A 22,578-nucleotide genomic window follows, 5' to 3' on the forward strand; every position below is an offset into this window, starting at 1 on the left:
AGACTTATAACAACTTCTAATAACTAATAACTATTCACAGTCACAGTTTCAGTTATTGAGAATCGACTCTGAATAACCACTCAGGTGGCAAAAATGGGTACCTCTTACTCTTCTTATAAAATATGCAAGGTATGACTAATCATTCTTTACAAGGTATTCAAAGAGTTTGCTTACTTTCTATCATCTTTCTTTTTGGCACCAAAACTCTTCTGAATAGAATGCTGCGACTGTGGGCTGGGTGACGTTTGAAATTGATGTAGCTGTTGCAGTTGAGGAGATTGATGCTGAGGGGGATGTTGTAATTGTGCCTGTTGTGAAAGTCCTGCAGCAGTGATAGAGGAAGACATGCTGGAAACTGGTGATGGGATTGCACCCCCAGCAGTTAAAGCTTGGTGCAATCCAGGGGGAACAGAACCTCCTGCAATAGCTGCAGCAACTGGGCCCCCTGCGAGCCCAGCAATATGAGGTTGAAATCCATGCATTCCACCCATCGCTTGAACTGAAACTGGCAAATTAGAAAGTCCTCCAACTGCTGATGTCACTACGGGAGAAGTAATAACTGGAGCACCAGCTGCATGAGAAGCTGCAGCTTGAACTTGAGCTTGCTGTGCAGCTTGGGCTTGGGCTTGAGCTTGGGCCTGGGCAGCCATTTGTTGATGAAGCATAGCCGCTGGTTGTAAGGCATTAGCTGCATGAGCATGAGCAGGATGACCGGGAATGGCTCCCGGGGGGAGTTGGAGGGCTGTTCCCGGTACTACCATGTACTGTGGAGGCACCATCATGGGTACCAACCCTGCGGGATACTGATTCATTTTGATGATTTTGTGGAATTTTTCAGTTGGGATTCCGAGCGAGTGTGAGTGGATGTTTGAAGGAGGAAATGTCTTCTTTTAATAACTGGATGTGCTATTATACACATAAATCACAAAATACACAGAATAACCTACATGAATGATGGGTTACATTAGATAAAGAACAAGAATCACAACAAAATTATACGGTTTGTGAAGAATTTTGTCGTCCATCTTGAATAACTTTGTAATGTCCGACAATCTGTTGCCAATTTTTTTCAATCATATTTGCCAATGTTCAATTTTTATGAAGCCATTTTTATGAAATGTTTCCTGTTATAATTTGGACGAACGAGGAGGAGAGGAAAGGAAAGGAGGGAGGAGGAGGAGGAATCAATGCGCACAATCTGTCGTTCATCCCTAGTGTCATTCATTGCATGGAACAGCATCCCTGTAAATGTCAGACCAGCCAATAACCCGACAATATTCTATAATTATCTCGACCAGTCAGCGGCGTGGCATGCTTACAGTATAAAGCGGTGCCAGACGAAAATGTCTTACACATGCTACATTTGTAAATATAAAGTAAAAAAAAACAACCTTACATACTTGTAAAGTAAATTTGCATGGTGATGTTTCTATCCCTGCAAATCTTTTCAATCGTTTGTTTATAGAAATCACGAACGAATATATTGATTGGAGTTTGGACACTGAGGGAAGTGGCTAAAGGGACACACATTGAAAGCGTAAGAATGTAAACAGCCCATGGCTTATTAAAAGAGTACTGTAGTTACGTCATGAAACAGCCCCATTCCACTTCGGAAATCAAACATGACACCATACAAGATCTCTCTCTCTCTCTCTCTCTCTCTCTCTCTCTCCCCTCTCTCTCTCTCTCTCTCTCTCTCTCTCTCTCTCTCTCTCTCTCTATCTATCCTCTCTATCTATCTATCTATCTATCTATCTACCTATCTCTGTGTGTGTGTAGAGAGAGAGAGAGAGAGATGAACGCGCGCGCACACACACACACACACACACACACACACACACAAAGTCAAACACCCATATTCACGCGAAGATCATGCATTTAGCATATAGCATCACTATCAAGAAATGTTTGACTTAACTCGTTCACATTCCTTCATATCAATTTTTGCAGCAATAATAATAATAATAATAATAATAATAATATATTAATAATAATAATAATAATAATAATAATAATAATAATGTATGATGATGATGAATGATGATGATGATGTTGATGATGTGATGATGATGATGATGATGATGATGATGATGAGATGATGATGATGATAATAATAATAATAATATAATATAATAATAATAATAATAATAATAATAATAATAATAATAATAATAATAATAATAATAATAATAATAATAATAATATAATAATATAATATAATAATATAATAATAATAATAATAATAATAATAATAATAATAATAATAATAATAATAATAATAATAATAAATAATAAAATTAATATATACAATAATCACGACAGAGAATGAAATGACAGAAACAAATGAACTTCTTATATAACCGTGTTTTTGATAATAATAAAGATGGTCGAAGTTACCATACTATGACCATGACGTAAATGACAAACATTAGCTATTATTCCCCAGTCCAACAGAGTTGGAGCAAAAATTTCTCGGCACCTGAGGTGGTTTTTTTCTCGTATGTGAAGATAGTAAAAATTCGAGCCATTTTCTCAGGTATTCAATGTGGCAGCACTATAGTAATAGCCTTAAATAGTGCCAGCAAACATCCGCTCCTTGCAATCGTTTGAGTGGGGAAATCCAGTCACTCGCTCAGCCATGGTACACAGTCGCTGACAGTCATCAGCGGACTGTGTGAATCGGGAGAAAAGCGTGGATAGAAGGCGTTGTGACAGAAAGGGAGTCTGTTTCGCACTGTTGATAAAAGGCGATATATACCATTTCTCAGTTTTATATATTTAAAAAAATGCTGTTATCCATTTTTAAAACATGGATGTGGTGCCTATAGTTACGTCATTGTCACGATCATAATATTTGGGTTAAGATTTACGTCAGTCTAAACAGAATGAGATGCATATAGAATGAGAATCATTCCACTGAGTAATGAATTGCACACAGAGGGATCGTTTTACATATTAATGTCTGTGTTAACAGAGCTAATAAAATGATGGGTAAAGTCTTCAGACAAATGTATTAATAATATGTCCAAAGAAGGGAGACGGAAATGTTAATTATTACTTACCATTGAAGGCCTTGGAATTCGGGGAAACCTCATTCAATTTTATAGATTTTGAATTAGTTAATTGTGAGATTGACTTGGAAACTTCTTTATTTTTTTGTTTGCTCATTATTATTTTTGTTTGTTTTGTTTCTTTGTTTTCATTTTCGAAGACAGAGGAGACCGGTTTAAAATGTTCATGGTAGATACAAAACAAACACAATGAGATGATAGTGATAATTATTAAAAGAAGTGTAAAACTTTGGAACAGTATCAAGAATGAAGGGGGGGGGGGAAGCTTCCTTTGTAGATAGATTAAAAATAATGATTGATAAAGAAGTTAATTTTCGGTTTATTTATGATTAAATTTAAATGCACATGATACTCAAAGGTTAGATGGTCTAAAAAAACCCTTTATATGATATGATAATATGGTATAATATGAACAGACAGACGCCCTCATATATCTTTGATTCTGATTAACGCAATGCACATCGACAGTACCTACCCAATCTGGGTTTGTCCGATTTTGTGAACATAGTGGGCGAAAAGATAGGAAAATGCATTAAAATGATCATGAAAAAGAAAAAGAACAACAAATTATTAAGAGCGCCTCAAAAAGGTGTTAATGGCAAATGTCCTATTTTCTCATGCCGAAATCTGTGTCATATTATTTTTCACTTTGATATTATGAAAGAGATATTTTATAAATAAATATATCTAGGCCTGTTCAACATTGAAAGGACCTTTTCAAAAATTGAAATTTTATACGAATTTACAACAATTTCAGCTTAAAATAAGACAATCTGACAGTTATCAATGCCCGTTTTTGCCAAGTCTACAGACGCAATTCATTGCGGAAACGGAAAAAGAAAAGTTGCGACCACAATTCGAAATCGAAAGTAGTAAGGTGGTGTTCCGTAGTTTGTGGTGATTAGATTGAATTTGAAACGGTTGAGTTTGAAATCAAAACTGAGAATGAAGCGTTTAAAGCCTCCTGAAAATTGTGATTCCGCTGATCCACCAAAAACATTGAAATACCAACATAACAAATTGGATTCATCATGGACGCTATACAATGGCAAATTTCCATACTTCAGGGAGCCGAGGGAAATTGGGGCTTTCAGTGTGGACTCGTCTCGTAAATTTCGCGATGATAAAAGCCAACTTAAAGTTTTCATTCCACCTTCTGATTTTGAGAACTGTTGCTTTGATTTAAAGATTGGATATCATGAGATGATCAGGAAAGATGAAAGTGTGAATTCATACATATCCGATTTACTCAGATGGACCATGCTACACAGAGAAACATTTTTTGCACCTATTGAAAGTGAAAGTAAGAACATGAAGAAAATGTCTTGGTCGGAATCAAATTCTCGTAAGTTTCAAAGGTGAGAACAAATGATTAGGGAATGGTAAATTACACGTATTCAGACATCTTTAAAAAAAAACAAACTTTAGATGGCACATCAACATCACTATCACGGCATTGGTAGATAGTAAAAAGTACAAAAAAGGAGCGAGGTCTTGCTTTGTTTTGTTTACCTAGACTCTAGGCAGTTTAGTGAGCAGTGGCAGTCAAATTTTGACCCAACTCGCCCATAGGAAAGTTGTGACTGGAAATTGCCGTTTGCGTTTTGGGGGGTTCAATTAAAGATGCATAACTTCGTTATAAAGTGGAATATTGAGATATTGGGGATAAATCCAAAGCCAAAAGTGATAGAGCAAATTCTGTCTTACGTCTAGCCGCGTTTTTAATTATGTAACATTTGCGTCATATTATGTAATAATGTGTTAATTTGAAATGTTTATTTTCCTCTTTATTAATGTAAATGCATTGTCCTCGATAAGACGAACATTTTGGTATACAATATATGATAAGAACTCCATATTGACTGTTTTAACCATTTTTTATTAACATCATGCGTTTTCGGTCACAACTTTGCAATGGTGATTTTGGGGTAAAAATCGGTCTAAAATTTCAGACTTTGAACTGCCGTAACTACATTTCTAATCAAGATAGAAACAAAATTCAAACTGTTTTGTAATCTGTGTTGCCAACTCTTTCATATGACATTGGTTTCAAGTGTGTGAGGTACATTTAGAATTTATATTAAACTCCCTAGTTTACCACACTACACAGAATTGCCACCTTGACCATGGTTTTTGTGAACGTGATATCAGGGCTGGCGGAGTCGGTTATTTTTAAACCGACTCGACTCCAGCCTTGAAACCGACTCCGACTCCTCAAGCATAGTATTAATAGGTAATAATATGCAACCAACACTCGCAGCTACTTTTAGCTTTTCCCCAGTATATGTATTATAAAATATGGTGGAAATCCAAGATGGCGGACGTGTTTACATTTCTCTCCTGATTCAATCTTCTTGATCTAAATTCTAGAAATATTTAGGCAGTGACAATAGTACTCAATATTATTATTCAATATTGATATTGAATCTTCTCGCTCCCCTCACCAGAAACACAAAACTTGAATGAAATATCGGACATCAAAACTTGTTCATTTTCGAATTGGATTTATGTAATTTCTGCCTTCGAGAGGATTCCGGCTTGTGTGTGTACTTGAGATATCTAGTTGAGATTAGTTAGATACTTATCAGATTGGAGTGAACGACAAGATACAGTGATACAGTACAGCTAAGACTTAGATAGATCTGGTCATTTAACAAGTAAGAAGATGAGCTTAAACAGCAGTAGTAGGAAAGGTAGAACTGGCAGTGCCAGTACTAGTAGTGGCAGTAGTAGGAAAGAAAGCCCTGCACCGATGGGTACAAATAAGGCAAAAGCAAAAGCTGAGACTGAGACTTGCGGAAAATGTGAATATGTATGCAAAGAGATTGAGAAATGCTTACAGTGCGAGCTCTGTGACCAGTGGTTTCATACTTTGTGTGAAAAGATAGATGATGACACCTATCAACTGTTGAAGAAAGACTCAGAAAAAGAATGTCCGCTGCTGCATTACTACTGCTCTAAGTCCTGCAACAAAGTGGCCTCAAAGTTCTTGGGCAATTTCATGCAGCTTGAAAAGGAAGTAGATAAACTCAGGAAAAAAGTAGAAGACGTAGATAAAAGTGTGAATATCATTCAAAAAGGTGAATTCACAGAGGAGATGATAGAAATAGTGAAATCAACAGCAAAGGATGAGATAGAGGCCTACCCTATGTCTGAGAGGAGTGAGATTAAGGAGAGACTCAAGAGAAGTACAGAAGAAAAGTCAGATAGAGTAAGACAAGATATAAATGAAATGAGGAAAATCAATGAAACTGAGGAGAAGAAGCAGGCAATGGTGAAAAAGAACCTGGAACTAGAAGAGGAGAGAAATGAAAGGGCTAAGAGGGTGAAAAATGTAATTATGTATGGCATACCAGAAGCTAAAGATGGCGACAACAAGGAAGATATAAGAAAAGCCCAAATGGTACTCAAAGAGTTGCAGGTTCATGGAAACAAAGACAGCCTCAACCCTATAGAGCAAGTGATCAGATTGGGCAGAAGAGAAGATAGACCAAGACCCATGAAAATAAGTCTGATGTCAACGGATCAGCGTAACACTGCTCTTAGGAACAGCAAACAGTTGAAAGACCATAAACGGGAATGCTTACAAAAGGTGTATATTGGAGCAGACCAAACAATTATGCAAAGAGAGCAGGCCAAGGAGTTAAGAGAGGAGCTGAGGAGAAGACGAGAAGCAGGGGAAGATGTAGTCATATATAAGAAAAGGGTCATTTTCAGGGAGAAGTTTAGTGAACAAATAAGAAAGAGAGACAGCGATGTTGGAGGAAATGACTGGGATTGGGATGAGGAATGACTATATTGGAAACGTGTCAGTCCAATTGCCCTAAATGTTTCTGAGCAAGGACTCGAAGACAACAAGAAAATTCAAAAAAGAGAAGTACCAGTAAATGATAAGGAGGGGCAGCACGTGAATATGAAAAAACCCTGAAGTTCATGTACACGAACGCAGACAGTGTGATGAATAAGAGAGAGGAGCTAAAGGCTATGGCAGAAGAAGAAGATCCAGATGTAATAGCAATAACAGAAGCTAAGCCAAAGAATGCAACAACACACCCAACCATAGCAGAGTTAGGTATTGAGGGATACACTATAATAGCTAGCAGAGATTTTGAAACTTCCGGCAGAGGAGTATACTTATTGGTGAGAGAGAACCTCAAGGTTAACCCCATAGAGGAACTCACAGATCACGACTTTATTGAGAGCGCTTGGTGCTCGATTGGAGTAACTGGACAAAGTCAGATACTAGTAGGAGTGATTTATCGGAGCCCAAATAGCACAGGAGAAAATAATGAGAGAATGTTGGAGATGATAAGGAGAGCATCACAAAAAAAGCATTCAGAGATAATTATTATGGGAGACTTCAACATGCCGGAACTGGAGTGGAAAGGGATGGACGAACCAAAAGAGGGAAGCCTGGAGGAAAGTTTCATAGAAACCATTGAAGATTGCTACCTACAACAGATAATAAAAGAACCCACGAGACAGAGAAAAAACCAAAAGCCCAACGTATTGGACTTGATATTGATGGAGGAAGAAAATGACATAATCGACCTAAGACTGAGCCACCCACTGGGAAAAAGCGACCATGCGACCATATTCCTAAAACTGAGGGCGACATCAGAGACTGTAGATGAAAAACTGACACTCAGATATAGGAAGGCTGATCTAGAGAGTATGAAAGAGGAACTGGGGCATATCAAATGGGAGGAAATACTAATCGAGGACACCGTAGGAAACAACTGGAGTAGATTTACCAGAGTACTTAACCAATGCTTCGAGAAAAACATCCCGAAAAGCAGAGGGAACCGGGTTGGGAGAAGAAATCAACCTTGGATGACGCAGGAAGTGAGAGAGGCATTACGGAAGAAGAAGGCAGTAAATAGAAGATACTCTAGAAGCAAAAAGGAAGAGGATTGGGACAAATACAAAAGAGTGAGAAACGCAACTACTAAAATAGTCCGACAAGCGCATCAAAAGTATGAGAACAAGATAGCAGAGGAAATGAAAGAAAATCCTAAAGTATTCTGGAGTTATGTAAACAGTAAAATGAAGACAAGACAGGGAACCTGTGACATAAAAAAAGAAGATGGCACTTGGGCATCTGAAGATGAAGACAAGGCAGAGGTGCTAAATCTCTTCTTTGCAAGTGTCTTTACAGTGGAGAACCAGAAAAACTTGCCAGATATTGCTAAAACAAGTAATATAGATACTACACAATGGCCGATTACTGAAGAGAGAGTAATGAAGAGACTACAAAACCTAAAGGAGAGTAAATCACCTGGACCTGACAAACTTCATCCTTACATCCTAAAAAACTTAGCAGAGCAGCTAGTAGAACCCCTAACCAAGATATTTAACCAGTCGATGAAAGAAGGAAGACTACCAAGGGAATGGAAAGAAGCTAACGTCACAGCCATATTCAAGAAGGGAGACAGAAAAAATCCAGAAAACTACAGACCAGTGAGCCTGACATCTGTCGTCTGCAAGCTCATGGAACAGCTGATTAGAGAAGAAATGGTTGATCATATGACCAAGAACAAACTATTCAGCAAAGATCAACATGGTTTCATGGCGGGAAGGTCTACAGTAACAAACCTACTTGAAACAATGGATGACTGGACGAGAGACCTGGAATTAGGCAACAATTTAGATGTCATATACCTCGACTTCAGAAAGGCATTTGACAAAGTTCCACACTGGCGCCTAATCAGGAAATTGGAACAGTATCAAATTAATGATCAGACAGTCAAATGGGTCCGAGATTTCCTCAAAGATAGAAGACAAAAAGTGATAGTGAATGGAACAGCATCAACAGAGAGACTGGTAACAAGTGGAGTTCCACAAGGAAGTGTACTGGGACCAGTTCTCTTCCTGATTTATATCAATGACTTGCCAGACAATCTATCATCTAAATGTAAAATCTTTGCCGATGATACTAAGCTCTATGGAGTAGCTAATACAGAAGAAGAAAGAAACACCTTACAACAAGATTTGAAAAAGCTTGAAGAATGGTCCGAAATATGGCAGATGGAGTTCAATGTAGATAAATGTGCAGTTCTTCACCTAGGAAAAAACAACAGAGAAGCAAACTATATAATGAAAGAAAAACCCCCTGCAGAAATCCAATGGGGAAAAAGACCTAGGAGTATTTATTGATAGGAAGCTAAACTTCAAGAAGCAAATTAAAGATGTTCAATCTAAGGCTAGTAAAACACTCGGAATAGTGAAAAGAAATTTCAAGAATCTGAAAACAAAACACATGACTACCATCTACAAGACTATGGTTAGATCAAAGCTGGAATATGCTAACTGCATATGGTATCCGAAGTTTGAGGGAGACAAAGACAGTTTGGAAAGAGTGCAAAGGAGAGCAACAAAACTTATCACACACCTGAAAGACAAAACATACTGTGAGAGATTGAAAGAATTAAATCTCCCGACCTTAGATTACAGGAGAAGAAGGGGAGATATGATCCAAACATATAAAATAGTAAAGGGAATAGACAGGATAGAGGCAGGATTCCTTAAACCAAACAAGAACATTCAGACACGAGGAAACAGCAAGAAACTGAAAAAAGAACGTTTTAAAACAAATGAAAGAAGGAACTTTTTTTCATCTAGAATTGTAAATAACTGGAATAAACTACAAGAAACCACAGTATCAGCAAAAAATTTGAATAAATTCAAAGCAGAGTTGGAGATAAGCAACACCCTAGGAAACAAGTTCAATTATAAAAATTGGTCCAATCATTAATAGATGAGGAGGAGCGAAGGAGACTACACCAAGTCTAAAAGCTCTATACAGAGGTATCCAGGTATCCAGGTAACAATACAAGCCGCTTCATATTTGATATTGCATCATTAAAAGTACAAGCTCTTCATCATTTTTTGGCTACAGACTGATTAGCTCATTTCGAATAAATACATTAATATTGATTAATGATCATCAAATTTAAAAGATAAAACACATCCCCTTTTCCCATGAAGACAAACACACAAAAAAGATTACTATTTGTGAATATCTAGTATCTAAAATATTACACATTGAATGATATAAAAATGCAATGTCTGAAAGTGGTGAGGAGTCGGAGTCGGGACTTCTAAAACCGACTCCACCCTCAAACAACCGACTCCGACTCCGACTCCGACTCGCCAGCCCTGCGTGATATGACATATATGTAAAAATTCGAAGGGGTGAAGTAAAAAATGTACAGGTGTCCAGATCATAAATCTGTGAATTAAGTACGTTGGTTCAACTTTTTAACTTTTGGACCCACAAACCACGGCAACCAATGGTATCAGTATCAGTGTTTTTGTGAAATTTGTTCCAACTGGCTTCAAATAATCCATATCAAATTGTCGGTCCAGGTTTATCAGTTCAAATAGCTGAAAGTCTTGTAGCTAAAAGAAAATATAATTGGGGATATGCTCTCCATCCATAGGGTTGGGTATTGGTAGCGTCAATTGCCAAGGCCAAGGACATTGACAAAACGTCCATTGCCAAGGACTGTGTCAGTTCATCAACTAAATCGGCAACACTTAATTGTCACGGAATATGAATTGATACTTTAATGTTAATATTAGTACGGAATATGAATTGATACTTTAATGTTAATCGTACTCTCATTTTGTCAGATTTTCTCCTATCTCCATCTCTGTTTCATTTACTCATTCCCTCCCCCCCCCCTCTCTCTCCTCTCTCTCTCTCTCTCTCTCTCTCTCTCTCTCTCTCTCTCTCTCTCTCTCTCTCTCTCTCTCTCTCTCTCTCTCTCTCTCATATTTCCTCTTTTTGCAAGTTGGTAAATCAACTATTTAGTCTTTTCTTAACTGCCACGGATTGATCTTGTTGTTCAAATATTTACATGAATTGTTCCTTATTATGACGATGTGCAAGATGTTTTCCTTTAAAACAAAGGAAATCCTACTTTTATTTTTAATCTATCATCCTGTTCCCCCCCCCCCCCCCCCCCCCATCCCCCCGCTGAATCCGAATACAACAGTAATTTTTGTTTTGATATGATTTTAACTTGTCTTGGAATTTATGAAAAGATGAAAATTTAAAAAACAAATGCCAACGAGTGTAGAGACTCAAACAATTCCACAACGATTGACAAGCAATGATGAATGAATGATAAGAAGAAAGTGACGGGATTCAAGATTTGTATGCGCACAAATCGAGGCTTGGTTGAAATCACTGCATGCAGCTGAAGAGTTCCAATTTGACTCCTTGGCAGTTGATGAACCGTCAACTACCAAGGACTCACTCCTTGGCAATTGACAAGTCCTTTGGTATTAGGGGGGTGGGGCTGTTGAGAGATCGGACTAGGATTCCTTGTAATCTTTTCCATTAAGGAGGCAAATGCTCTACTCCCACTAATTTGGGAATTCACTCAGATGGTTTACCATCTGGGGTTATGTTAAAGGTTAAGTTATGCACACATGGTGATTTCTACCGGTGACGAACTGGAGACAGGCACAGTTAAAGTAAATCATAGTGAAATCACAACGTTTGTTCCATCAGCAATAAAAATTTTGAATATTTCATATGGTACAGAAAAACCAAGGATTGATTCGTTGACCGATTAACTGATTAATTTATTTAATGTAAGATTAACTGACCAATTGATAATGATGATAATTTTTGGTGCCGAATTGCCACAATCGTAACAAATTGAAAACGAAATGAATATGTTTATGTTGTGTATATCGCACGTGATGAAAGAAAGAGAGAGAAGAGAGAGAGAGAGAGAGAGAGAGAGAGAGAGAGAGAGGAGAAGAGAGAGAAAAAAATAAGTAGGAGTGAAATATCTGTTCAATGTACAGTTATCGTTTAATGTTATAACAAGTGTAACTAAATGACAAATTGTCATATTTATGGACAATAAAGATCTATTATTATTATTATTATTATTATTATTATTATTATTATTATTATTATTATTATTATTATTATTATTATTATTGTATGGCCAAATAACTGGGCGACAAGCAGAGGGACGGTCGGTCACTCGCAAATCCTGCCTTGTTTAATATCATTCGAGGCTATCAGCTATTGGGGGATAATTTTTAAAGGATTTTCACTGTTTTGACATTAGATTCATGATCAATAGTTTTTTTTTTGTCAAAACATTAATCTTTTTCTATCCATGTCCCCTTTGACCTTGAAGTTTAAATACAGATTTTGTCTGCTGGCGTGGACTGCTCACCCGGATATTATGCATTCCATTTGAAAACAGAGAGGACTTGAGGATAGCTGTGATTCGCTCAAGGGGGACTTATTTCATGTGTCAATTTGACACAGAATCAAAGAAGAAAAGAGAAGAGGAGATGACAGAGCGAAACAAAGAAATGTGTGCCTGGGGTTGGAAGTTTGAGCAGTATGTCACAGCTGGTATGGCTCTAATGAAGATTAAATTCGTCTTTTTGTGTGTTGAATATTTTTATATAAGACAAGGCTATATTTATTCAAACCAAAAAAAAAATAAATTTCATAGCAGGGAACGCAGATAATCTGCGTTTGTATTAAGGTTAAAAATAATTATAATCCTCTATACTTTAACTGTCTTCATTTACTACAATTTCTGGTTTCATGCAGCACTGAAACCATATATGAATTTTATAAAAATTTAATTATAATCCTCTATACTTTAACTGTCTTTATGTAATACAATTTCTGGTTTCATGCAGCACTGAAATCATTTAATGAATTTTATAAAAATGGACATTGACAGTTTTAACTTTTACTATTATTTTATGGGACCAAGATTGAAATGACACCAGGAGGATTATAGTAAAATAATGCATAAATTCATTCTAATCGACCTATTGGAAAATTTTTCTTCCTTAGATAAGGGTGATATCACTTGGGGGTAAAAGGCACAGGACAGCACTGAAAAATACGCAATAGGTGCAATAGGGGTTATGCCACTTGCTCAAGGTAAAAAATGAGAAACTGACAGCTCGACTTGCATTGTTCAGAACCTCATTTGCTCTGCAGTCAGCTGTTTTATAAAAACTTGAGTTGAATCATAGTAGAAAAAAATAACCCCTAAACATCAACAAGCTTTTATATAGTACAATATATATCCTTTTATTGTGTTCAAAGTGCATTTTAACAGGTCCTAAGTCAACAGTCTCATCTAACTTGTAGTATTTACCATCCAGATTGATTATTTGGTCATTTAATTATTTATTTATGTATTTATATTTTATATTTCTTTTTTATTTATCATTATTTTTTGTTATTGTTTATTTATTTTGTATTTTTTATTTATTCCTATGAGGAAACTTAGTTTTGAGAAATGAACTTCCCCTCCGGGTCTCTGTAAGAACTGTGCCCATTGAGCTAGGTGAGGTTACTTGTCCAAGACTGTTTTTAAAAAAATTCAAACGAGAAAGGTGATGAGTTCTCAAAGTATTCTTTTGAAAATACAGTGGCTAATCAACGGTCATGTATTAACGTCAATGATTTGTATTTGTATTGCTTGCCGGGTTTATTTGATGAGCATTTGAATTTGACAGATTAATTATCTATATTAAGCTTATGGATAATGGATGTATCATGACAAACAAGGCTTTCAAACTTGGATTAATGAGAAATTCACCTAGAAGATTATAAATATTATCAGGGGTATTTCTATTAACAAAGAAAAGTCATCATGCTACAAATCATTTGTAAAGACCTTTCTGTATCCTTTAGATTTAACTGCACAATGAGCTTATAATTATGAATGTAATTAAATTGTAATTTTTGGTAATTTTTCATTTAAAAATGTTATCATTTTCCGAACACCAGACAAGGCCCATGGAACTCCTGACACTAGCAAGCCAGTAAATAACAATGAAGAATATGGAGTTGTCGTACGTTCAAGACTAGGATCTCATTCATTAGGTAAAGAATTTTATTTGCAACTTAGATAAAGACACTTTTATTGTTTTGGTTTGAGAAGCAATGTTACCCTTTTAGGTAAAGGTTCTTGATGGTTTTATTTAGATCTGCAAAAATTCATGATTTTGGATTCAAAGGAGGAATTTCCCCCGTCAGATATACTTGATAGAGTATCAATGATAGTTTATCATCTCAATTGCTCTAAAAGTAGGGGGTAGTGTAGAGAAAATAGGACTTTATGCAATTGTTCAAAATTTTACTCCTTTTTCACTTTTTGTCACCATCAGCACTGTTATAGTACTTAAAAGATTTGGTTCATTTGACACTGATTTTAAGATTGCGCAAATAATCGGGGACTGGTGGCTTCTCTGCACAGAGAGAATCAAGAGTTCTGTTTAAATCATAAAGCTACCAAAGTAAACGTACAGAAAGTTAATTACTATCAAAGAACTTTTTGAGCCTCAACCCTTCTGAGCAAATGAAATGGCAGTACTGTAACAAAAATGTAGTAAAACTATGGATACAGTGTGAATCCAAATGGATGATTGGTGAATGTTTGATTGTGCTGTTGCTGAGGACGATTTTTAGGCCTGAAACTTGTACTTCAGTGGAGAGGTTATGTTGCCTTTTCTTTGTTTCACAGTCTATGGGGCTGAGGTTGATTGCACAGACCCACTGAACCCCGAATCTCAAAGATATTTGGAATTAAAGACGTCTCGAAAGATTGAATCTAGGCGACAATATGAAAATTTTTGCAGGTAAATGTTAACTCACAACCATGTATCAACAAACTGTTAAATTATCTTTTCTCCCACGTTCAGTGATGTGTCTTTTTTGTCTTGCAGTTAGGAAATTATATTGATTTTTTTTAAAAAGGTGATTTAGATTCAATTCATCTTGACAAATTTTAAGTCATCCCTATTTATTTATTTATTTTTTAAAACTCAGACTCAGGAGTCAGATTTTTAAACAAAAAAAATTGCATTAAAAAAACATATATTTTTCCTTTGGTATCTATATATATTGTATAAATTGTATTAATATTGAACCAAAGTGCATTATTTTTACGTTTACTATTATTCATATATGAATTATCACTTGAAAATGCTTTGGAATTGATGTATTGTAATTCAACTTGATCTGTATATATATGATAAGTGATGATTCATATGAATAATAGTAATATATATATATATTTCAGAGTGGCCAACCTTCCCGGTTCCGATTATTTCGGGAAATTCCCTAAATGGATCCACCGTTCCCGATGTCCCGAAACTGCGTTTTTTTTTTCCCGAAAAAAAACCATCGTAAAAAAAGACGAATTGCGAATGAAAATCTGTACGAATTTTTTTTAGTACGTACTCTTTGCCTAGTAATCGTGTGTAGCGTCGATCGTCTTCTGGGTATCGATTATGCTCTATACTCTATTATTATAATAATCAAATTTTAAATCTAGCTACTCGACTTTTTCATTCGATACAGACATACTTGGTGTTCAAATTTGAGTTGCCCGTTTTTATCTCCCGAAAGTGGAGTGTTGATTCTTCTTTGTTCTTGTTGACATTACATTGCCGCCTTTGCGCATTTGCCGTCATATTTAACTTCGTTGACGATCCTTGCTTAGTGTTTTGTGTTTCCCAATGGATTTTTCTTTAAAACTGCGTGATTCATCTATCGTGTGTTATCTGATGTGACTTTTAGATTCATTTTTGGCCACTGGTACATCTACTTAAATACGTGTCTAACTAAATATAGATATCTAGATCTAGATAGTAGTCTAGATATTCTAGACGTCTAGATCGAGTTATCGGCGATCGAGAATCTAGAGATCTACAAATACACAAACTCAATGATTTGTATTTAGCACTGTTCCGTGAATTACTCACTAAGTTCATCAAGCCCAAAGTCATCAGTGCAAAGTCTTCTCACCTGACCAGTATTGATTTTGAGGCAGAAGCTAATCATATTCATGACAAAGACCTATACATTGGTGAAATTCCTTCCAGATTCATAAGTGATTTGAAGGCTCAGTCAAGAAGTGAAATCATCAGTAACATAAAATTATTCTACATTGCTGCTTTTTCCATTAAATACAGACACCCTTGTTCATGCCAAATTTGTGGATATCCATAAGAGGGCAGAGCATTCCTTCTCGGATGTACTCTACTTTTACAAGAAAATGCCTGCCTCTCTCAAATGCTCAATGGATGTACTGCACTCTGAGTTTACAAACTTCCAATCAGCTCCACTTAATGCTTCAGTGCTGAATGAGCCAAGATGTGATAGACAATGGCACCAGCTCCATCACTACATATCTCCACTAGATGGAAGTAGGCCTTACCAGAACCTGGGACAGCTAGCCCTGAGTGTTCTTTCAATTCCTCACAGTAATGCAGCATCAGAGAGGATATTTAGTTTGGTTAGGAAGAATAGAACTGAAAGCAGATCTCAGTTGAGCAATGCCACTCTAAACAGTCTTTTAGTTAATAAAGTTAGGGTCTCCTCATCAAGCATGCCACCTGTCCAATTGACTGACAAGTTCTTGCAAAAATGCAAGAGATCCACCATGGATAGCCTGCATTCAGAAGGCAAATAATAGCAGTAAACAAAGCCTGTTATCATGTACATAGTGTAAAAAGTATTGTAGTGATTATGTGGTCTCAATGTGTGTGTAGTTTTTTAGTTTTAAATTGTCAAGTCATATTTATTAATAGAATAGAGGCTGTGACTTCTGCGCCAAATTCAATAGAGGGCATAATGCACCTCCTAAGCTTGGATAGAGGATACATATGTCAAAAGTTACCCCTTTCACTTCCAAGGTTTACAGGTATGTCAACTTAATGTCTGTCTTCATTTTCATTCTTTGTAAAGTATTAAATTAGTATTAGGCTGTGTATTACTTCACTCTTAACATTATTGTGCGGTAACCAAAAATTTTCCCTAATTCAGTTTCTGAAAAGTTGGCCACCCTGATATTTTAAGTGATTCACACTTAGCACACCGATTGTGTGCTCTTGGAATCTACATATTTGAAGCAATTCCCCTTTCGCCTTTTTCTTGCTTGGTTTGATTGTAAATCTATAATCATTTTACTGTCCCATTTTCTTCCTTTTTACTGGCACTGATATGACCTAAATGTGTTGCAGGCACTGTAAAACCCTTAAAATCAAAACAAAATTTGTCAATTTGAAATTAGATTCAAGCTAATCAAGTTCTGGGCTCAAAGTTTCTTGATCGGGATCCGGAGGATTATTTGTGGTTTTCGGGATGATGATGGAGTTGTACATCAATTGCAAGAATACCAAGTCAAAGATATCCCAAAACTTTCTAGTGTAAGGTTTAAAAATTTTTTTTCGCATTTGTTCTCATTTTAAAAAATAGTACATAATAATGATAAGAGTAATAATAATAATAATAGTGATAAGAAGATTATTTGTGGTTTTCTGGATGATGATGGAGTTGTACATCAATTGCAAGAATACCAAGTCAAAGATATCCCAAAACTTTCTAGTGTAAGATTTTTTTCCTTTTTTTTTTTTTCGCATTTGTTCTCATTTTAAAAAATGGTACATAATAATAATAATAATAAAATAATAATAATGATAAGAAGATTATTTGTGGTTTTCGGGATGATGATGGAGTTGTACATCAATTGCAAGAATACCAAGTCAAAGATATCCCAAAACTTTCTAGTGTAAGTTTTTAAAATTGATTTTTTCGCATTTGTTCTCATTTTAAAAAGTTGTATAATAATGATAAAATAATAATAAGAAACTTATGGGCTTAATCTATACATAAGCTCTTGGCGCTTTACAACAACAAAAAAAGAAACGAAAAAAACCCAAATAATACATATACAATGTCATGCAATAAATCTCAAATTCAGCATTTTTTAGTTTGATTGCTGCTCATATTGTTAGTATTATCAAATAAACCAGCTTATTTATTCATATCTTTTCTTCCTTTTTTTTTTTTCTTTTTCTCATTGGCTTCAGTGCAGAAGTAAAATAAATGTTATTCAGGGATTGGAGATTATGTGGATTTTTGCGCATTTGCAGTTTTTTTTTTTTTCGGGGGGGGTAGGGGTTTGTGAGATGAGTGGGCTTAGCAAGAAAAGGGGGGTGGGTGCTTTAGGAATAACATAATTGCAACATGGTATTCGTGAAAATATATTGGTCGTGTACACCTTGCTGGTTTTTAAAACCAAGATAGTACCCAACCCTGATAAACTGATCTAGTGCATTATTTCACCATGTTACAAAATTTGTGGTCTAATGGTAGCACACCCGACTGGTAATCAGTAGGTCTGAGGTTCGATCCCCAGTTGAGGAAAACTGATTTTTTAGGAATTTTTTTTTTTTGGGGGGGGGGGGGGGGGGGGGAAGTGGTATTTATTTTCCTTTTTGCTTTGTTTGGGATTGTTTCATGCACACTTTTTCAGATTTTTATCTAAGAAATTAAAAATCAGGTTGGACATCTATATATATTATTTTTAATGACATCATTTATTTTTATTACTTACCCTTTGTTTCAGTCTGTCATTAAAAATGGATGGAGTCCAGCAGTTTGCTTCAATTTTTTAGATTCTTTCCTCACCTTTGTGAAGACAAATATTCCAAATGATAATGACAAGTAAGTCATCTTTAAATTATCAGTGCTGATGGTTTTCTTCGGATCCGCAGTAATCCGCGATTTTGGAGTAAGAGGAGGAATTTCCTCCTTTCAAAAATTACATTTCCCTAAATCAACTATACTTCAGAGCTGCCTACTTGAAATTTTTAAAATTCGTAGTTTCTAAGGGGAAAAAAAATGAAAAAGTCATTACAGATGGCTTTACAAATAAAAAATTTGCCATCACCATGATCCACAAATGCTTCAATGTTCTGAATATAGGATCTAAGGAACTAAATTTTCCTTTTCACCAAGATTTATTGAGTCAAAGAGGCAAATGAGGTTCTGTAGCTGGAGTCAAAAATTCGTAATTCTACGAATTATTTGTGGAACTAGGCAAGTCTGGTACTGGCAGTGGGAGAAACATGTTTAGTGGTCCAAACAAGTGCAGTTTCCCATTCTCCAGAAGTTAGCTAGAGTATCAATGATATCTTTTTCATCTCAATTGCTCTAAATGTGGGGGTTAGTGTAGTAAGAAAATATGGGGCTAAAAGGCAATAGTTTAAAGTTCCTTTTTTTTTTCTCATTTTTTGTCACCATCAGCACTGAAGTATGCTCATCTGGGAGCAAGAAAAGCATGTATTTCTTCAGATGAAACTTGCAAAGGAATTTAGATGAAAGACATTTGAAAGATGAATGTTAGTTAAGATTTTTGTGAGTCTTTAGGTGATGATTTTTATTTAATAATATTGTAAATCATTTATACCACACCTATTCCATATACAAACAGCTCTAGGCGTCTTTTCAATATAAACACCAAGCTGCAGTAACAGGTCATACACAAAACATGCTTAAGACGTTCATATGATGAAAAATAATCCATAAATGGAAGCTGGTTTTAATCTATCAAATATTTCCTAATAAAATGTCTTAATATTTGTCTTAAAAGTAGCTTCTGTATTGCAATTTTTAAAGGAAATTGGAAGAGAGTTCCAAATAGAAGGGGCAGCATGAGAAAAAGACCTATCCGAAAACTTTTTGGAGCCTTTTTTGGGAACAGTTAATCAGGGATGATCACTAGATCTTAAAGTTTTGGAAGGAGAGTACAATAAGGAATAAAGTTGCATAAATATGAAGGAGCAGTTTTGTTGATATATTTAAAGCAAAGATGATTTTTTTATATTTACAGGATGAATATCAGTACATAGACGATGTTAATGTTGTTGAATCTCTCCCCCTCCCCTTCCTTTTTCCTTAAAATGATATTTAAAAAATTATTTTCTATTTATATTGTTTTTGTTTACAGATGTCCATATGTATTTTACTGGAAACCAGGGTCTCAACTGGTGTTGGAAGGAAAGGGAGATGAAGCATTCCATTTTTTGCCAGATTGGTTCTTGAAATGGGAACAATGGGACACGCTAATTTAATCAAGAAAATAGGCATTTGGTTTGTTTTTAAGTGTAAATATTTGTTTGTAAAGATCAGTGCCGGCATTAAGAGGAACGTGTTCCTGTTCCCAGTTTGTTTTTGATGTCAGGATCAGGGACCCTTTGTAAAGCGCTTTGAGCACATTAAGTGGATATTGCGCTATATAAAAGCTCTAGTGTAAAAAAAGCTCTAGTTCCTGTTCCGGAATAGATAACTGGTCCGAATTGGAGTGATCCACGATGTTACCATATCACCTGCAATAGATAAAGACGTCGCATTCCAAGTACAATATACTTGATAGTTTAGAGGGAGAGGATTGGGGGGGGGGGGAGGAGGGAAGGGAGAGGGTGTCACTGTCACCTACCGTGCCATTCATTGTTTAAGGAACCATTAGATTAAAATGTTGGGACATTTTGTTTGTTTCACCTGGTTTCTTCTAATTATCACTCGATAAAGAGGGTTTTTTTTTCTGGTAGTGCTATTAGGTGTGGAAAACATAAATTCTGATCATAGTGTATGGAAACGAAATTGGTGACAATGTATTCTCCTCGATGAATCGTGAAAAAAGCACTTTGAATTTTGAAAATCGGACAATAAATACTTATTTAACGAAGCTTCAAAGTTTTCAATATTTCGCGCGCCTGCGAAAGAGCGCTGCGGCACAATTTTTAAGCTGCAGCAAGAAAAAAAAGTTATGTAATCAAAATCCAAAAAACACTTTTTTCATAAACTTCACCACACTGGGTAACGTTTAAAAAAGAACCATACCAGTAACTTTCTTATTGGGCTTGTAATAAGGCAGCAAAATTGACAAAAAAAACAACAAAAATGAACATTTTAGCAACAATTTATCGTTCAAATAACAATATTCAAGGCGGTATATTAAAAAAAAATTACAGTGACAGTAGGTTGAAATTACATATACTAAATAACATATACACAGAGAATACGCCCAATTTTTTCCAGAGGTTACAGGTCAATAATAACAATTTTATAGGATCTATAAAATGACTACTAAGCTCAAAAAGCTAAAAAGGAAGAAATCTGAAAAAACTCGATATGTCTTGATAAAAAAGCTCATAAAACATGAACCGTAATAGGTACAAAAAAATCAAAGGTACCAAATTAAACGTTACATTATGCACTACATACTGAAAATCATAATTATCAGATTAAATTGAATCTGAACTATAGAATGCGAGAAAAGGAAAATTTAATAAAATATCCGGTCACACGCTCGCAAACATTTTTATACAAAAAATGCTTATAAAAAATTAACTAAAAGAGGTATATAAGAATTAAAGATACCAAATTAAACGTCTTAATGTGTACCACACAATGCAAATAACAAATGTCAAGTTAAATTATATACTAGGACAATAATAGGAGAAAATAAGAACAATTTAAACATAAAATGACCTAAGTCGGTACGACAAATGTTTTACAATAAAGTCAATAAAAAAGTAACCAATTAAGCTGTATAAGAATCAAAGATACCAAATCAAACGTCTCAATGTGCACCACACAATATAAATAACAAATACCAAGTCAAATTATATCCTAGAACAATAATAGGATAAAATAAGAACATTTTAAACATAAAATGACTAAGTCGGAATGACAAATGTTTTACAATAAAGTCAATAAAAAAGTAACCAACTAAGCTATATAAGAATCAAACATACCAAATTTAACGTCATAATGTGCACTGCAGAATGCAAACAATAAATAACATCATAACATGAATCAAAGATGCCAATTTAAACTGGATGTTATGATCTAATACTTTTCTAGATAATGAATAACAAATAAAGATATCAGTATAATAACACAGAAAAAGGACATTTTCCAACTCAAATGCTAAGCAGAGTCACTGTCAAAATCAACTTGCTCTTCAATATGAGGATTCAAGTGATTGCAAAGGCCAGCATACAATGTCTGAAAATTACCAGTAAGTCTAAGATCAGATGCATTTAACCCATTACTTGATAAGGTCACTGGGGTCAAGATACCCCATTTTACTAAGCAAAGGGAAATAACTCTTCCATAAACACGACTTGTCTCAGTTTAAAAATTCACTGAACCCAAAATAAATAATGGAACTTACTAAAAAGCACACAATTCTTAAGTTGATAAAATTGGCACCGATGAAGAAGCCACGGATGGAAGGACAGCAGGGGCCCTTGGCACTGCATTAGATGTGGCTCGAACAAGCAGATGGTCTATTAATTTTATTCTGAATGACAGATGATGGGACACACCAGCACGGTGACGATGATTTGAAACCATTGATTTCAGGAGAAGATATGAATTTACGATCGAAGTTTGGATTAAGAACCAAAAAATATACCGCCACCATTTTTTGGCAGCTCTCCCTACTTGATAATATGCTCTGTATTGATCTGCAAGATCGACACCGCCCATGTATCATTGTAGGAAGCGATGGCAGCTGGGATGGTTTTTTCCACAGGTCCTGTTTTCCCTCTCCGTGTGACTGTCTTCATTTCTGGATTTGAGTTGGTGGATAAAACATTAACTTCCCTCTTATCGTGCCATGAAGTGGCAACTAAATTCCCC

The 22,578-nt window shown here is 35.5% G+C and overlaps 2 protein-coding genes across 3 annotated transcripts in view; one reads left to right on the forward strand and one right to left on the reverse strand.

Annotated features, from left to right (window-relative positions):
* The window catches only part of LOC144973416 (uncharacterized), a 37,084-nt gene extending 36,013 nt beyond the window's left edge, over window positions 1-1,071 (reverse strand). Inside the window, exon 1 of the mRNA XM_078915850.1 lies at window positions 175-1,071. Within this exon, the coding sequence (XP_078771976.1) occupies window positions 175-812 (638 nt within the window). The 5' untranslated portion in view covers window positions 813-1,071. The remainder of the gene's footprint in view (window positions 1-174) is intronic.
* A 2,871-nt stretch (window positions 1,072-3,942) lies between these two features.
* On the forward strand, window positions 3,943-21,583 carry LOC144973417 (decapping and exoribonuclease protein-like). 2 transcript variants are annotated; one of them, XM_078915851.1, is made up of 7 exons: window positions 3,943-4,429; window positions 12,239-12,462; window positions 13,867-13,962; window positions 14,603-14,717; window positions 17,156-17,291; window positions 18,494-18,591; window positions 19,877-21,583. In XM_078915851.1, exons 1-7 carry the CDS (start codon window positions 4,017-4,019, stop codon window positions 19,998-20,000), a joined length of 1,206 nt encoding a protein of 401 aa, XP_078771977.1. In that variant the 5' UTR covers window positions 3,943-4,016; the 3' UTR covers window positions 20,001-21,583. The 2 variants fall into 2 exon arrangements, 1 of the variants encoding a protein (XP_078771977.1); XR_013645543.1 differs by lacking the exon at window positions 19,877-21,583 and having other exon boundaries at window positions 3,946-4,429; window positions 17,156-17,471; window positions 18,494-18,543.
* Window positions 21,584-22,578: the final 995 nt, after the last annotated feature.

Source organism: Berghia stephanieae, chromosome 5 (genome assembly GCF_034508935.2).
Source record: "Berghia stephanieae isolate SIO BIC M18660-M18661 chromosome 5, UCSD_Bste_1.3, whole genome shotgun sequence".
NCBI lineage: Eukaryota > Metazoa > Mollusca > Gastropoda > Nudibranchia > Aeolidiidae > Berghia > Berghia stephanieae.

What these genes read in the sequence shown, in the direction of transcription:
- LOC144973417 (XM_078915851.1), top strand. Translation starts at nt 4,017, where the DNA reads ATGAAGCGTTTAAAGCCTCCTGAAAATTGTGATTCCGCTGATCCACCA. An exon ending in AATTCTCGTAAGTTTCAAAG is followed by an intron (nt 4,430 to 12,238) that starts GTGAGAACAAAT and finishes TTGACCTTGAAG; the next exon opens with TTTAAATACAGATTTTGTCT. An exon ending in TGAGCAGTATGTCACAGCTG is followed by an intron (nt 12,463 to 13,866) that starts GTATGGCTCTAA and finishes TCCGAACACCAG; the next exon opens with ACAAGGCCCATGGAACTCCT.